The sequence below is a fragment of the Falco peregrinus genome, chromosome 13, assembly GCF_023634155.1.
Source record: "Falco peregrinus isolate bFalPer1 chromosome 13, bFalPer1.pri, whole genome shotgun sequence".
NCBI lineage: Eukaryota > Metazoa > Chordata > Aves > Falconiformes > Falconidae > Falco > Falco peregrinus.
In genome coordinates, this window is record NC_073733.1 from 22,357,691 (window position 1) to 22,376,590 (window position 18,900).

General features: G+C 44.6%; 1 protein-coding gene across 1 annotated transcript in view; it reads right to left on the reverse strand.

The window, feature by feature from the left end:
• Positions 1–18,900, reverse strand: part of SH3BGRL (SH3 domain binding glutamate rich protein like) — a 37,642-nt gene extending 18,742 nt beyond the window's left edge. Inside the window, exon 1 of the mRNA XM_055817830.1 lies at positions 18,736–18,900. Coding sequence (XP_055673805.1) covers positions 18,736–18,780 — 45 coding nt within the window. The 5' untranslated portion in view covers positions 18,781–18,900. The remainder of the gene's footprint in view (positions 1–18,735) is intronic.

An 18,900-nucleotide genomic window follows, 5' to 3' on the forward strand; every position in this document is an offset into this window, starting at 1 on the left:
ATTGTGGTTTGCTCCCAACAGCTTAAAAGTTGTTTATCTGGATATGGCTCTCACCACCAGGCACCCACTGACCCTGGGCTGCATTAGCATCATGTTCCAGCCTGGGACCCAGGGCAGGAGGGAATGGGCCCCAGCTCACAGTGAGAGCGGCAACCAGACTCCTGTTGCTTGCATGTGATTCTGGAAGCCACTTTTTAAAAGCAGGAAGAAGTCCTGGAGTGAAAGGATGCAAAAAGAGCAGCACTAAGAGCAAGGTTGGGGGAAACAAATCAAGGCTACTGAAAGGTTTCTGCAACCTAACCTGGAGGTTGTGTCACGTCTGGCAGCACACGGTCTGCCTGCAATGGGGCATTATCCAGGCGTAAGGTACCACACCACAGATCAGATTTTGCAGCACAAGCCAAGAATAAAGCTAGCACAAAGAACAAAGTCTGTACTTCCCAAAACAAATCGCTCCAGAAACCACAGAAAGTTATATAAATGGAAAAGCTGATTCATGAGAACAAAAATAAAAGCTTCTCTTATGGATTATAATGCATTGTAAGTGCACTTATTCAGCAACTCAAAGCCTAAAATTTTCTTAAATCCCCCACCAACAAAACCCAAGTCAAAAGATCCTAGTGTATTCAACAAGTTTTTCCTACCAGAAGAACCAAGTATGAAAGTTAATGTCACCTCCATGTACTGGAGTCCTGGGGATCAGGATTCTCAACGGAACCAAAGGCCCTTATGAACTCGACTCCCACTCAGTTTTATTTACTCTTAGACACAGACTGCAAAGAGAATAAAATCCCCAGTGGGAGTTTGGCTTTTAGTCCCCTTAGCCTGCTTTGGAAAGTTCAGCCAGTAACACAGGCTTAGCTCCTCTGTTGGGCACAGCCCAGTAAAGCAGCCTGCTGAGTAGGTTCCTAATTGCTATGGCGCTGACTTGCCATCGAATTCAAGAAATTACTTAGCAAAAACTAAGAAACTTTTTCTCCATTGTTCCAAAGGAAAGAAAAAGTAACATAATCAACATTTTGAAGATACTAATTTAGAAAACTAATCTGAGCCTAATTCTGTTCAGAAGCACAGGGGAACACTAAATGCAGTATCTCACACGTTTCACTTATGCTGTGGAAGAGCATCAAGAGCTGAAGGAACCCACGCAGGCTCACTTTTCTGAAAGGCAGGTGAGCTGCCCGCTCCTTCCTCATCTTGGTCGGTGCTCGGCACCCGGATGGACGGTGCCTTTGTACCACAGACGTGTGGTCATGCACCCTGCACGTGTGTAAAGGCCTGAACGGTGGGACAGCACACATGGCGTATGCTCAAGGCAAGGACTTCTGTGCCTTGTAAAGTATGATAAGCGTTGAGGGAAAGTAGTGGTGTAAATACACTAATGCCTGGTTTCCATCATCACTGGCTGTGCACATGGCAGTGTTACTTCCCACCCACGGGAGATCCAGGTGAGCACCAGTGTCACATCATTTCAGGCGGAGCTGTAAATACAGTGCTATGAAGAGCATGCATCAGGAGAGCAATGGTCATGGAAAGCAACTGCTCAGAAACAGGATCCCAAAGGCTCTTCACAGTTACACTACATGGTGATTTGGGGTATTTGTCATTTGGTACCTACAAAAGTAGACACCTGTTAGCAAGAAGCAAGGCTGGAGCACATTAAGCAATTCCTTAGTCATGCTGTGGGCATAATCACACCAGCACCTGGCAGAAGCAAATCTACAAGAAGTTCACTTTTGTTAGCGTTGCATCGTACCATCAGTCAAAAATATCTGGACTCAAATGGTATCAACTCTTTCATTTAAATGTATACAGGATTCAAGGTCAATGCTGCAGCAGGATTTCTGAATGTCGCTAGTTGCAATACAGCAAATTCTACCAAAGTTCTATTACAGTCAAGTTCTAATAAGAAAGATACTAAAAGGCCAGAAATAGGCCAGAACAGACTCGCCGCATCACATCGAACGTCTGTGTAGCTACTTTCCTGCAGCAGTAGCCAAAAGCAGATTCCTTTACCCAGTAGTCAAATATGAGGACAACTAACATTTCCTTACTTTTATCTTCTCATCTTCTGGCAAACAGCAGTAGCAGCACTGCCTAATGAAGCCTTGATAACTTTTTCATGTGTTTTAAGTTAACTTTCTATGAAGGTACCTTAAGGATCAACATATTATCCCAGCTTAAGTCAAATTCTGCTCTTAACAAATACTATCCAAGCATGGGGGAAATGTGGGAGATTAATCCATTCATCCTTTTATACCTGCTTGTCAAGGATTACTGTGGTGCTACCAGGTTTCTAACACAGATCATCTTCTCATCAGCAACACCTGAAGACAATGTATAAAAGAACCATTTAATAAATTTCAGATTTAGTTCCAGTCCATGAAAATGATTCTCCATCAGCTGAAACACCACCCTTTTTCCTACGGAAGCCACCAAATTCAGAAGTAAATCTTTCTCTCTTTTGGCTGCAAGGAGAAAGAGTGAGATTGTGCATTCTCCTTTAACTCTCCTCCCTACTGGCCACTCCCCAGTAATTCAGTCACTCATTTAGCATTTCCTGGCCTGTCAAGGCTCATGTACCACATTGGCAGCATCCTACTCGTTTTGCCCAAGAGCCCAGCTCAGCCACAAGCCCACCAGCCAGATGCACAAAACTCACAAGAGTGTTCTGCATGGTTGTACAGATCAGATGCAACATGCCTTTAGTCAGGGTATCTGTGTCCTCACCAAAAAAAGAAATTAAACATCCCTCTACTCTCTGCTTTAGATGCTTTATTAATTCTGTAAAGTGCTTAGAAAGAGTCACTATTGCCAAATCAAAGTTATGCAGAAGTCAGGCTGCCAGTGCTCTTCTCCATAGCAGTCACAGCCTACTAAAGGACTAGAACCATAGGAGCAATAGAAAACATTCCAAGGTTTTATCACAAATATGGATTAACTCATTGTGTAACAATAAACATGGCATGTCTCTCACGTTTCACTTTTCTTAAGGAAAGGTCTTCCCTAGTTACCTGTGGCTCCTCTGCTGGAAATACAGTCAGAGTTCACTCTGGAGGAAGGAGCTACATGGTTAAAACTGAAACTCCAATACAAAGGAATTAAATTACTGTTGTGATCTGGTTCAAATCGCTCCATGCATGCTCATCTTTGCTCTACGCTTATAAGCACTGTGCCCAACACACTGACTTATACTGACAATCAGGTTATTAATTGCGAGGAAAAGAACCACTACACATCACGTGACTCTAAAGTGATCGGTTTCTAAATCCAAGGGGAAAAAATAAGGCTCTCTGTGGGGTCCGCGTGACAGTCCTTGGCAACCTGGATTTACTAAACCCTGCATGACACTACTTTTCAGTTGGCAGGTAAGTGGCCTTCCTACAGAAAGCTTTCCATCTGACCAACGACTGATAGCAGTGACTAAAGTACAACAGCTAAAAAACCTTGGTTGTGCAGTACATCTGAACAACTCCTACCTCCCACCATGCGATTCAGACAGTATGAACAGTTACAACACATTTTCTGGATTTTTAAACCGTGATGCTTTTGGTATGCCAACACCCCTGAGTACGCTACTGCAGTGGCTGGTGTACTGTGGTGACCACCAGTATCTCTCCAAACACAGATCCCTCTGTACATCAAGAGATCTGCTTTTTGTTTGTTCGGGGTTTTCCATTTCCCCCCCACCCCCCCCTTTTTTTTTTAAAGCCATGTGAAAAGTGACAGCAATGCCCAGTGGGATTATTTGCCTGGATTTCAAAAACAAACAATCCCCATACCACCAAAACTTCCATTTTCAAGGACTTCAATATAAGTTTTTAACATTTTAAATCTCTTTCCATCATCAGGCAAAAACTAGAGGTGTTTGCAAGCCTTTTTATACTCTGCACTTCCATGCACCTGAAACACAAGACCCCCAGCAGCTGGGCAAGGGAGGAGAGTTAAAACCCAAGAAGTCACAAGAAGGGGCTGGCAGCACCAGAGCTGTTACTAGAAGAGGCACCAAACCTCCCTATGCGAATGTTTTTTGTAGACAACCTAACAGCCCGAACACGGAAAAACAGTGAATGCTAATGAAGCTTCCAACTGCTGAACACCGGGTGAAGTGTTTCAGCTCTGGAGAGGTGTCAGACTTAGATTTGTCCTCTCTCAAAAGGAAGGATCTGTGCTTCATGTAAAACAAGGGGGATGCCCGACTACTGCTTAACTCCCTGTTCACGCTGGGCTTCAGGGAGGAGTGACAGCAGCACAATTATCCCCTCCCTTCATGTGGTTTCTGCAAACAGCCCCACCAGGAGCCCTGTTTGATTAAGGATGAACTTTGTACTTGAAGCAGGCTGGTTTCTCTGGGCACTGGCTGGCAGCAGCTTGAAACTCATAGGCCCAGACCTCGCCAGCATCAAAAGCCTGCTTATCCTCACACAGGCACTCCATCTAGGCTGCTCCCAAACTTCACCTCCTCCAGCATGGGGTCCAGGGACAGTTATCCAGGAGAGAGTGTCAGAGAAGCACAGCTCATCACTGGGACCTTACACATTCAACCTGCAGAAATCAGGGTCATGGAAAGAGACCACCTCCTTGAACTCCAAAGGCTTGTCTCTGAGCACGTGTTTGCCCCTTCTTGCACCAGCGTATGCCTTGGTGCAGCTACATGGAGGTCTGAGCTGGAGAAACTCTTCCAGTTGCACAATGGTATTGTTCTGGGGGCCTCAACCCAGCTCACCGTGCTGACATGTGGATACTTGTGCCGTCACAAGGAAAAGCACAGGGCAGGGAAGAAAATGAGGCAGGGGATGCAGCACTGCCTCTCCCAGCAGTCACACCAGATGAAAGGATGTATCAAACCGTGGCCTCAGGCCACCCTGTATCGGGCCTTTGCTTCATTCAGCAACAGGAAGGATTTGCAAGTGCAAATATTCACTTATCAGTGTTTTTTCTAGTTTCTTTTGTAAATATACTACTGAAGTTAGCCAAAATAAATGTCTTGCAAAACGAAGCTTACAGACCTAAGCCTCCCCTTATCTTGCTTTAGATGAGAATGTAAAGAAACGTTGATGTATTGCAAAGCCACAGCTTTAACCACGTGCACTGACACCACCCACAAACCATTGCAGCACTCCGAACTGTCACAATCAAAAGGAAAACACCACCATTGCAATACAAAATAAATTGACCCTTGGCAATTTTCTAAGTCAATTTTGTGGCATTTGACTTTCATAAGCCTGAAAATTGCTTGCCTGGTCCAAAACCAACAGAGAGACAGCTTCCTACTGCAGGAATACAGGCTCCATTATCTTGGTTATCCGTTAACACAGCATAAGCAGCAGCAGAGTATGAACTCTTCATTTATTACGCACGATTGTTTTCTGTGGCAGGCTTGGAGCTTGGCAGTCTGTATCTCCCTGGACTTTCAACCTGTGCCTATTCACTGCATCCAAATGCTGTGCAGGGTTAAATAAAAACAAACAGATCTGCTCCTCCCAAAAAACAGTACAAAACTAACATAGCTCCTGAACATCACAAACATGAGAGCAGCAGGAAAAGCAGACAAAGGAACCACACACTGCATTATCCTGCAGCAGTCACCAGGCTTCCAAGACTACCAGGGAGAAGGAAATGCAAACCCCAGCATCTGCGTAACAACAACTGCCCCAGGGTCTGGAATGGATGGTGTATCAGCCAGAGCATCTCCAGCAACTGCACTTATCTGAGCAAGGTTTATGATTAGCAGGAAAGCAGAAATCTAACAACAAACCTGTCGTCACAGCTTCTGAATTTTCCCTCATTAATCATTACTGACATTTGCAGTTGGTTGTGTGGCACAACTCAGGCAGAACAGCAGAGAACTGCAAGCCTCATGAAACCTTGTGTAATGTTCCTACTTGTACACCAACAAAGCCATTCGGGTTAGTGCCAGTACTAAGTGCCTGCTCCTGGTCCATCCCCCCAGGGCGGAGAGACATTCCACCACCACCACCGCACCTGGGAGCAGCCCCACACCCATCCACTCCCCAGCCATCAGCCAGCACTGTAGCCTCTTTGTCCATTTTTCCAAGCAGTGCCAGCTGGGTTAGGCATGACGGAAGGTGAAGTTGTTTATGCTCACTCCCTCCTTTGGGATGGTCACCTGGGATGGTCAATGGACAACTCAGAGAGGCCCTGAGCAGAGAGTAGCCTCCAGCCACGGCCTCTTCCCCTAGCACGACCGTTCAGTGTATTGCCAGTGTCTCTACAGCCTCAGCATCTCGCTCTAACTCTTATCTGAGGCACAAAACCGTCTCAGGAAACAGGAGCTTTTGCTATGTGGAAGAAAAAAAAAGTTCTTAAGTCTAAGCTACTTCTGTCACAGACTCCCTGAACAATTCTGAATATACCCTTTGCCTCCCAGAGCTTCCTTTCCTAAGCTGTTAGTTGGCAGGAGTAATTATTTTTTCAAATCACTGCTTATTTACTTTCTTATTTGGATTAGGGATCATTTTTGGCTGTTTCCACACACAGTATCAAATGCACCACCAGCCCAGCCTCATAGACACGCTTCACACACCGACTATAATGCAATTTAACACAAGACTAATCTCCCGCAAGATAATCAGGCTCAGCATCCTACAAGATGCAGAAAACTCTCTGGAACATGGCACGTTCCTAGATATTCAGAAGTTCTCAATGTGGCTGAGAATAATGGCGGGAAAGGCACTGAGGGTGCCACTGAAAACCTGACTACTTGCTCTAGAGGCTTTCAAAAGGGCTTTAGTCCTGAAAGTCTGAACTTCGCTGTTGTTGTCAGGTTCTCAGTCTGATTTTTTCAGCCAGTCTCTCTCTGAGAGCCAGAAGATTTATTCCTCCTTTACCTTCATTTTCATGGAGGGCTCCAGCACAGGTCTTAGCAGTCCATGCAATGCTGGCAGCAACTACACCCTATGAAAACTGCTGGCTGTTGTGTTACATCAGTTAAAATGGCACAGGTCCCACCTCGTTCCACCCTGAAACTTCAGCCTCCACCATCTGCACAGCATTTGGCTAGTATTTACCAGGGAAGCAGCCTGAGAAGCTAGCCTTAGATCAACATGCCCCACAGACAGCGGAGGGCTACAGTTTGGGGTGTTTTATGGAAACAGCTGCTAAGATAATTATTTCTCAGAATCTGTGGATTTATGCTGGCAATGAGGAGCCCTGCATGGCAGAGAGAGTAGAGAGGAAAAACATTTTTTGTTTTGTTTTTCTGATGAGAGATGAACTCTGGCTAGGCAAGGAGTTAAAAGCACAGGCAAGCATTGCACAAGGCTCCTGTGGCTTGCCATAAAAAGAAGGTTTATTTCCTGTATGGTTTAGCACAAGAGAGGCTAAATTAACTGACAAGACTAAAAGTTTACAGCATTAATAGTTGTTTCACTGCCAGGCATTTATTACCTTTAAATAAGAAACTACTTTAAGAAGAAATATAGTATGACCTCAGGGATCCTTCCCTAAATCCAGGTGCTTCTGATCTGTGTTACTTTCTATCTTTGAAGATCTCATACACCACTGACATTTAGCAAAAGTCTTTTTGATGATTGCTGTTCTAAAACTGAATCAAATAATTTTGTCAAGAGAAAAAAAGCTTTTTTTCCTGAACTAAAATACCTAAATACCATAATACAAAGGAAGAGGGGATTCAGAGAAAAGCTATGGATTAAATATAAGTTTTCCTCCTCTTTCCAAAAAGAGTCAGGCTGTACTGAGACAGAACAGCAGGTCAGTACAGCCACACCAAAGCATCCCAGAGTCGAAAAATTTAGCAGACAGTCTCTATGGGCACCAGCTTTCTGACCAGTTAATTTGCCTGGGTAACATTTCAAGTGCATGTCATCCTGGGGGCCCCTGATCCCCTCTTTATTTTAGTACAGACTTGGACAAAATACTGTAACTTCATAAACTGTCTTTAAGGGAGGCAGGGGTAGTGAGATAAATGGAAAGCTCACAAGAATTGGCTGCATTGCCGATTGTAATACTTTCGGTAGCTGAAGCAATGCAGCAGTTGGCCAACTTCTGCTTGCGGTAGCCAGGAATGCTGATGCCTAGGGATTGGCTCTCAAGATTTCTCAGGAGACATCCCAAAGTTATTCTTTACAGGAATTAAAAAAAAAGAAAAAAAGGAGCATTTTCCAGCACAGTAAGGTCCTTCCCATCAACAAGCTACTTTCCCCCGCTGCATCACTGCAGCCCAGAAAGTGCCAGCTTCCACCCCAGCCCAGAAGCACTAATCCGGATGCTGCCTACACCATGGTGGCAGGCACAGCCACCAGCACAGCCCCGACCTGGAGGCCACTTTGCAACCCCCCCACTGTCTTTTCTCAGCTTTTTAGATCACTTTTGTCACCACCGTATCTGTTGGGGGGTGGGTTTTTTTTGTTTAAACCACAAGCTTCCTTCAGCCTTTGTGCATAGCATCTGCTTACCACAATCAGAAACTAAGACAAACACACACTGCATTTTATTTTTTAAAAGACTAAGTCCCCCAGCTGTTTATTTGCTGTAGGATGGAGTTCTCTACGCCTGGGCAAGCAGCCAAAATAGCTTCATTCCCCTGATATTCTTCAGTCTCAGCTTAATGCTCGATGGCTGGCAGTATGAGGTGATGGCTATCCTAAGGCCTTCCAAGCTCCTAATTTTGGTCCCAAATCATTTTATGGAAGACATAGCTGTCTGTCGAGCTGTTCCTCAGTTTATACAGGTGTAAATTCCTGGAAGGAGCATTGCCCCAGACAGCTTTATGGAGCTACTTTGATCCTTTCACAGCACACACAACTCAAACCTTGATCCTCTGCAGGTGAAATGGAGGCTCTCATGGCTACCTCCTAATACATTTTAATGTGATGAAAGGAAATAGAACTTTAGAGAAAGACTGCTCAAGCACAAAGGTTTCATGGGTTTAGCCACCAAAACCACGAGACTTGCTTATCTGCATTACAAGGTGGAAAGGAATTTCCAGTTCATAATCAGGATTATCAAGTCACTAACAAGCAAGTTTGCAAACCTGCTCATTTTTATCTTTTTATTACTCCTCACATATATTTTCTGCCTAGGGGAAAAAAATCCTACACCTATTATCTATAAGTCAGCTTCACTTGAACTTTATTTCTGTTCAAGCCCAGTGAGAACATTTTGGGTTATATTTTTAATTCATTCACAGAGTTATTCTGCTCCTCTCCCATTCTTGCCAGCTGCTCTGCAGCTGCTGCTCTGGCTGAGTACATTTGCAACATGTGCACAGGAATGATCTTGGATAAGCGGCATTAAGTATTTCCTACAGAGTAAAATCTTGTCCTGCCACAGTCCATGGCAAAACTCCCAGTGACATTAGCAGAGCCAAAGGTGATCCCATGAGGTGAATACAGATGCGCTTTTTAAACCTGCCTAGAAACTACTACTCTCATAAAAATGAGGTTTTATGTGCAAACTGTTATTACTTTCCCCAAAGGCTGCCAGTTTTCTGTTTACATTGGGCTTTGCCAGTTTATTTTGACCTATGCCTAAGGCAGGAGATGTTTCTGATACACTACCTTACTACCTAGGTCTAAACATGATGTATGTCAGCATCTGTTGTTCATGCTGCAAAATCATATTGTTTTTGGAATCACCTGCTGTCCGTATCACCAAATGCTCTTACGTTTTGTATATAGGAAATGTTGAGATTGTGATTGGCAATGAGACACGTGACGAACAGCCACACTCACTCCTGTAAACTCTCATTCACATCTCCCTGTCCACCCAAGAGCCCAGGAAGAGTGACCTTTCAGCTCTGATTAATGGAAACCTCTCCCAGTCACACCCGAGCGCAACATCCAACTCAAAACTCAGATGGAGAGGCTGAATTTCACCTTGCAGAGCTCGCTACATGCTGACTCCCCCAGTTACTAACAGCCCAATCCCGATCTGGATCCCACCGTGCATTTCACTGTATGTAAAAGAAGATCCAATGGCAAATCTTCCCTATGCAGAGTCATACTCAATGTCCAAACCTTGAGATTTCAGTGTTTATCTCTGAACAGAAAATTTTGAGCCTGCCAGCAGCTACTACATAACAAACAGCTTCATACAATACTTCTGAACAGCTACAGTTCGGTTCAGGAGCGGAGGGCAAGGCTGTAAGAAGGAAACCAAAGGGAGAATTACCATAATCTTCTGCTTTCCCCCCTGGTTTCTAAGATACAGGGGACAAATATAATTAGAACTTCCTCTCATACCTACAGTCTCTCACACATCTTCAGACTTTGCGAAGCAGATAGAGGTAAGATTTCAGTCACACCGGTATGTCTGAATATGAAACAGATATAGAATCTGTTGACTTTTCAGACGAACTTTCTAGTTTCGCCTAAATGCCCAGAGCCTAATACTTTTACAATTGCAGGTGTTTGTAATAACCACCAAATTAAAAACAAACCAACACACCCTAAACCCACACATACATTCTCTTCCATCAAACATTTTTCGCAGACAACACATTCTTAAATGCAAACTGTTAACATAATTTTGGGAGCAGAGCCAACTTCATCCAGGAACAGTAGAACAGGTTTATTGGGTTACATCCAACGCCTGTCTACCCCAGTATCCTGTCTCCCCTGGCCACAGACCCCAGGGAAGAGCACGCTGATGGACTGACTGCAGAGGGCTACATCACATCACACTTTCCCAGACTTGCAGTAATCCGCAATTTTGAGTCAGAGGTGTACTAATTATGTTTAATAGCCCTTAATAGACTTTTCCCCTTAATTTGTTTCACTGCTTTCTGAGCCCATGCAGTTTTTGCCATATATGATGTTCTCTGGCAGAGTTTCTCCGTTAAACTACATGTCGTCAAACAAAGTACTTCATTTATTCTGAACCTGCCACCTGCTAGTCTCATTGCTCTCCCCACACTGCTGAATTAGAAGTTATGAAAAATCACTTCCTATTTGTTGTCCCATGCCTGACATGATTTTATTAATTATCATACTTTTTCAGCTCTTTCTCAGCTGCAGAATTCTGCCTTATTTGGTTGTTCCTCCTACAGTGATCATCACACCCTACTCAATACCTTTTCTTACTTTTTTTGTATCACTTAAACACAGTAATTTCAGCCTATTAAAGATACAGATTTATACAGTGGTGTTGTTTGGTTCTTTTTTTCCTTTGCCTTCTCCCATTCTAAAAATTCCTGACATTTTGTTTGCTTTTTACGATCACTAATATGGTATTTTTGCAGAATTATCTCGTATGGCTCCAAGACCTCTCTGCTAAACAGCATCGGCTAATTTAAACCTCAGTTTTTCACAGGGCGATCCCACCTGGGCCAGCCACAGCAGGCTGCTCTTGTGCTGTGTAACCGCACTTCAACAGCCTCATCACCTCGCTCCCTCTGAATTGCTCAAGGTACACCACAGATGTCTGTAGGCTCTCCTTGTAACTTCTGAATATTGCAAAAAGCTGCCTATATATTCCAAAGTCTTGACCGTTATCTGTTTCACAGAACTGATGTGTAATCGATTATATAAGCCAAAAAATTGTTTTAAAATCCTTTCCTTCTCTCCCACACCAGCTTAGTTTCTTTATGGAAAAAAAAAAAAAAAAAAAAAAGACTTAAATTGACCAAAGCTTGTCCAAAACTTTCTGTGGAAGTCCAGGGATTCAATATTAAGGCATCACCCATACTCGTATGCTTGGTGGCTGCCCTGAGTAACTCTGCTGTGAGGCACAGCTTTCTTCTCCGCCTGTGTATTGATTCTTCCCACCACTCTATCTCTGTCCACATGGCTGCTGGGAAAAAGTCTAACAAAGAACAACATCAATTTGTCCAGCACAGGAAGATAGCTTGTAGCTTCCAGATTTCCCTGAGATCTTTTTAAACCGGTGCTGCCTTTGGCTCATTTTTTCAGTCTTGACACCACAGCCATTTAAACAATAGGTCTCCCAACAGGTAATAGTTAAAATTTTACACTCGAGCGCCTTTAGAACTTAAAAGCGAGGCAGTATTCATGCATGGAAAAAAAGCTCCACGAAAACTAAACTTCAGATAGCTAATTAAAGAAATCAAATCACCACATCCACTTCTCATGGGGAAACTTAAGTCCAACAGGAAGAAGTTCCAAGTCAGGATTCCAAAACTACTTCAGCTGTATCCAGAGAGCGTTCGTTAACTCTAGTCAGTCCACAGTCTGATGTTAACCCTTCGCATTTTCTTCTGGTGGCTCAAACCTCGGTCTCACTTTACTACGTTCTGAATTTCAGAAAAGGTTTCAGAAAAGTTTGCATTTAAGAAAAGGTCTCCCCTGAATATGGCTGGGGTTAAACAAATGTTGTTAACACTGTATTGTCACGTTTGAGTAGAAACATTCTTGAATAGCATAATATTGATCTAAGTTGTGGATCTGGTTCAGGTTTCCAGATCACTGATTAGTGCCAGAAACAAAGATCAGAGGTTCCAGGGCAGCTGCTCAAGGGTTGGGGGACACAGAGAACAGCTACGTAACGCAGAGCTCATCCATCTCTGGCTACAGCAATGCCACATCCTTAGCTCTTATTTTTATCATATAGGGAAATATTTTAGTTCTGTTATGAGCCTGAACAGCTGAAATCTATCAATGTTTGTTTAGTTCCATTTGTCTCCTCTCTCCTCAATTCCTCCCCTTCTGGGAGGAATAAGAATAACCTTGCAGGGACTCCTGGTTTTTGGCATCCTCTGCTCATTTCACGCATGCCAACTGACTGACTCCTATAGGAATTTTCTCAGTGTAACTCTAATACCTCAGGACAAGAAAAGTTCCTTGCTCAACTTCACCAATATTTATTTCAAAAGCACAAGTGCTTAGCACTGACATGGCACTATATGGATCCTATCTTAAAAGATGCTGTGGTTTGGAGTTCAAGCAAAGATTGTGCAAGCTGACAGCATTCACCTTCTTCCCCAAGTCAGCCTTTTCTCCCCAAGCAGTGCATGAGAAAGGCAGAATCCTGATGGACCAACTCAAAACAAACACTGTCATACCTGCATATACAGTCTACAGATATTCTCGGCAGAAAGCCTTTCCCAGCCTTAACTGTGGAGTATAATTTCCCATCTTTCTCATGCTGTCAGGAAACTGGTTTTATTTGAGCACAGTAGAATGTTTTTATTTTCATATATTAAAACTATTGTAGCAATTGCAGCCAATTTAATCTCTGGCTCTACTAAAAACCTGAATGTAATATTTTAAGAAAAATATTTGACTTATATGGATTTTTGAATGACTTTTAAAAAAAAACAACCCACAAGGCAGATGGAATGCATCCTAGCTAAGTGCCTCACTAGATTCACATTACATGTTTTGTCTTTCACCCTGAGAGCTCTAATACAGAACAATTCACGTGGGGTTTTTTTGAGAGAAACTAAGTTTGGTTAACACTGGGTATCCAAAAAGTACTTCATAGATATTATGTTTACACAAGAGATGGGTTTAAAAAACAACAGCAAGCCTAACAAGTCTGTTTTCACCCACAGTATATATGCATGAGCTAGACCACAAAATCACAAAAATGCATATACACTTGTGAGATTGTTTTTCAAACTACAGGTGCAGCTTGTTTTCCCCATAATACATGGTTATCTAAAGTTGCATCATACTACAAGCCTATTTATAAGAGATTCATACCAGTATTTTCACCTCACAATAACTGCACTGATATGCAGCACCATTCGGACAGAAGGTGGTTCGTTAGCAGCTCCAGAACGTCTGCTGCCACTGCTTGGGGCTTCCGGGATGACAAACGTGACCACATGCATCTGGGCTTTGATAACACATTTGCAATCTTGAACGCGACTGCAGAACAAGGCTCACCTATTATGCACACTGATAAAAACACTGGATGCAAAGAACCACCCAGCTGTAGCTGCATTTGTCCTCAGCAAGGCTCATCACAGAGCCACGTCCTGATGTGGCCCTGCACTCCTGGGGTCTTCACGCAGCAAAGCGCCAGCCGCTCAGCAACCTCAAAGCAGCCAACCACCACAGAAACAGAAAGCATGCAGACTTTACTCGTTCTGTCTTAGGATGGCAATATTGGCGTTTACTGGGAGAAGCAGAGAAAAAAGGTCCTAGAGGGATTTAAATGCTTCCCCCCCCCCCCCCCCATTTCAATTCCTCCATGTATTGCTTCACTAGGATTGCTTCAGAAAGGTGAAGTAACTTCACCAGCCCTCCCAAAGCCCCAAGCTGTTGAACAGGAACAAGAGCTGGTGGTTACACACAACTCTGCTCATTTCCAGTCGCTCTTCTCCAAAGCTGTTCTCCCTCAGTTACAATCTGTAACGCTCTAGAAAGCACTGGCCACTGGCTATATATTCCCAGCAGCACCAGAAAGTACCCCTGTGCCTTGGTGTGTTATGTAGGGGAAAATAAAAGAGTAATTGTGAGCAAATATTCACTCTCCAGACATGGGCCACTTTCCTCTTCATTTCCTGGTGGGTGGGAAGAAGACCTAGATCCTTTCTCAAGCAAGAAAACTATACAAGAAAAAACATGAAGTACCCCACATCCCTAACTTCATGAATGAAAAAATAAACTAAAATTTCCTTTCCTTTCTAAAACCATCCCTAAACAGCGGCAAATCTGATGTGTGACATGGGATGCTGACACCAACTCTGGAGATCATCTCTTATTTTTGCTATGTCTGCAGTCACAGTAGGAGGCGAGGAAGGAAAACCACCCACGCAGCCATCAAAACAAGTGAGGGGGGAGACCCTGGAGAGACGGAAGCACAGGCTGTAGACCACAAACACGAAGCGCCTGGCTCTGAGGAACAGTTTGAACACCAGTTTCCACAGCTCACAGCACTGGCAGCAGCACATGGGAGAGCTCAGCCCACCATCTCTGTTGCTGGCACTTCCCTTCCATAGCCACCGCCTTCAGGTTCCATCCACGCTCCTGGAGCTTGCAAGGGGACATGGGATGAGCAAACACAATTCTACTGAACTAAGTCCACAGTCAGGATCCAGGCAGTTGCTGGCAACAAATGCACACCCATAAGACCAAGAAGAATTTAAACAGCCAGCTCCTTTCCACATGAGGTCAATAAAACCGGTAACCCAACCGCATTCAGGAAGATGCACACAAGTACTTCTGGTGCTGCAGGAAAGTTGGGGCAATCTCTTACCCAAAAAACAACACAACACCTAAACACTAATTGAGAAAATCACAGACTGCACTTGTGCAATTCAGCTTCTTCCCTCCTTGTATTCTTTTTCTTTCAGAAGCAAGAATCTTAATTACTCTCTGGCCTCTCCTCTTTTCGTCTCCTGAAGGATATGAATAGAAGTCTACAGTCAAATCACTGTCACAGCCTTTACAGTCCCCGCTCGAGTCAACGCTTGGGTGCTTCTGAATGCAGCATTTGCGTCTGTCATTTTATGTTTGTAGCCTCCAACACCATCTCATACTCAGTAATACCGTTCACTTCAACTGTATGTCACACAGAAAGACTCCTGGAGAGAAGCTACACATGCATTTTCCCAGGTTTGCTGTCTACAGCTCATCTTCATAATTACAATCCCTCCTGTGTCCTTGCCCAAGCCCACGACTCACCAGTACAACATTCACATTGATGAGAAAGATGAAGAGAAAGGGCAACTTTCCATACAAGACCTCCAAATACAGCAGGAAAGTGGTGCTGTAACTATTACATTATGATTTGCAGGGTGACACTCAAATAGGAGTACAGACCAAGACTGCAATCATCACATTTGGCCAAGTCCTTAATTATAAACTTACAGCATATTCAGTTATCTCTGCTTGTGAGAACCATGGCAATGAACCACCCCAAACACAAAGTCACCTTTACCTTGACCATACAGAGGTAAAAGCAAACCCCCATGACCAAGAACAAATACAAGACTTCACACCCAATGAAGCACACCAAAGATAACACTGCGCACTGAGTCCTCAAGCTGCAAAACCTGTCAGGGGGCAGCTCTACAGTCCCACTTTCGGCTGCAATGCTCATGCACTGATTCTGAATGACACACGTACACAGGAATTATGTGAACTTCACCAGAAATTCCTTGAAACATACTTGTAAGATGTCTTTGCTTAGACATGAGCTTCATAGGATATTTCTTCCTCACAGATACATATTACTGAATATAAGCCTTATGGAAAACAGTGCCTTGGGGAAACATTTTCTACACTATGATGTGGCAAATTATACTGCATAACAAAGTATGACTTTGCCAATAAAAGACCACAAAATTTGGGCACCCTCCAAGACTTACAGCCCCAGGCTGTGAGGTGTGAAGCAATCTCAACCCCTCTTCCCTTCAGTGGGAGACGACACTTCCCAGAGTCTCACAAAAGCTTCACGAACTTACAGAAATGGGGCAGTCATTTCCCAGGAAGGAAGAGAAGAGATTTTACACTTATTTCTGTTTTGCTTCTACTCAAGCTAATTAGGTTTTTAAACACCAAAATAACACTGTGCCGGGTGTCGCTGACGGCACAAAGCCAACTTAGCAGGATTGAGAGCCCTTACAGGGCTGATGTCAGCCAGTTCAGTTACTTTCCTGGGAACAGCTTTGAGACTGTTCCATCCCTCTGTAGCAACCTCCTCTGATGTGGATTTTCCATTCTTAGAGTGGGTTATTTCAAATGCAGCACCCGGAAAGGCTCCGCTGGTCCTCCAAGCAAAGCCTGTCTCACCAACATCTTATGACCCACAAAAATGACTTGTTCCCATCGAGCACATTTCCCTCCAGATAGGTGCCTCTCTGTCTTACTTTAGGTTGAAACATCCATTAAAATTCTTAGGCTAGAAAGAAAACAGCCACCTGGTGAGGTACTTGGCTGATCCCTGCCAACAGAAACACCCTTGATGAACTCGGTAAACTGAGAATGTGCAAGTTCTGCTCATTACCACAAGATTACTTGAGCTACACCAACTTTAAACACAGGCATGAGTGTGTCTATATAGTGAGAGAGACACACATATATATATACACACACACACATCATAAAACTGGCAATTATGTGCATGGTACACTCAAATTCCACAAAAACAGGCTATACCAACACCATATCCAAATTCCACAGTCAAGGATGCACAAAGGAGCTAAAAGGCAGCAGTAAGTCGGAGTCAAGCCTTGTAACACGTACAATCTACACAAGGATGAGATAGCATCGCAGAAACCACTAAGCTAATAATTAAAAACAGGAAAACACAGCCAGGATTCAGATCAGTGGTTGCACGCCTGGAGCTTAGTATCACCACACAGACAGAAATCAATAACTGCCATTAAGAGGTCACTGATAAAAACCTATAGCAACTGAATCAGTCAACTTGAAACCTATTAACAGCTGTACTAGAAAGAATTACTTTTACAATTTGCTAATGACCGCTTCTTTCCTTCCAGACGATCATTTTGTATAAACCCAGCAGAACCTCTGGACCAGTCTCATGGATGAACTACTCCAGATTTCAAGAGACTTTCCAGATCAGCACCAGACAATCATCTCCTTTTCACCATCAGCATCAGCACGTCAATGTCAGCATTGACATCAAGATTAACAAAAATGAGACGGGAAGAGAGCAACAGCAGGGACACCCAAGGCACACACTCCCGTGCCATCTGCACTCCACAGCTACAGGGCTCAGCTTCTATCATTAGAGCTAAACGAGGGGTTACAGCATCACAGCCATCAATGGCAAAGCTTACCAAGGTGGTGCTTTATCTGCCGAAGACCACAGATCTGAGACTGCACTCAACCGGAGAAGGAGAATTCAGTGAGGGCTTTTTTTGTCTTCTGTACATCACTGTCCTCTGAAACTTTGGGAATCTGCACCTGAAGTACACAGCCTAAAAAGTGACTTGAAAGGTCATCACAGAGCCACTGCTTAGTCTCTTTATCTACTAGACTATCTAGTAAAAGTCACCGATCATTAACTGCAATAGCTGGCATTTTCTAAGTCTCTGGCATTTTGTATCTCTCCAGCACATTCATATCAGGTGTGAATCCCCTGGATTTTAGACCCAGAGCATCTTTCCAACAGATCAAGCAGAAATCAGATGATCTTGAGAACACCACTGCTCTGAGCTACATCTGAACCTAGGCACGAACCCGCAACATTTTTATTTATTTTCCTTTTGAAAAATACAGTCTTCTGACCGAGTTCTGCCTACAACGCGCTGGGGCCATAAAAAGCGAAACCCAGTATGCCCACACGGCCACGAACTGCGGCTACCCGGTAGCCACACACGCCTGCCACCATTAACGAACGATACGATGTAAGGGGAATCAACTCAGAAAAACCGTTTTAGAAATGAACTTCTGGAACGACAACTAAAATAAAACACACCAAAAAAAAACCAAACAAAAAATGCACAGCAGCACCGCGGGCTTCGCCTTCCCGGCGCAGGACGAGGGGCGCGCTGCGTGCCACCCACCCGGCCCCGCCAGAGCCGTGGGCGCAGCGCACCCAACTCACGGAACAAGCTGCGAAATCATGAAGCGAATGGCATTTTCAATGGCATTTTCTTCTGGACGGCCAGCTGCCGCGCACGCCATCTCCCGACAAGAGCTGGACGCTTCTCCCGGTCCGCCGCGGGGGGCGAGGCGCGGCTGCCCCAGCCTCTCCTCACGCTGCCCGGCCGGAGGCCGCCGCCCCCCGGGCGCGGGGAGCCCAGGGGAGCCGCGGGGAGCCCGCCGCCGGCCCCCAGCCCCGCCGGCCCAACTTTCCCGGGGCGCCCCTTACCGCCGTGGAGCCGGAGGAGGAGGCGATGTAGACCTTGATGACCATGCTGGGAGCGAGGCGGCGGCGTGCGGAGCCGGGCGGGTGGGTGTGTGCGGGCAGCGCGGCGCGGCGCGGCTGGGCTGGGGCGGGAGGGCGGGAGCGGGGAGGCGCGGGAGGCCTCGCCCC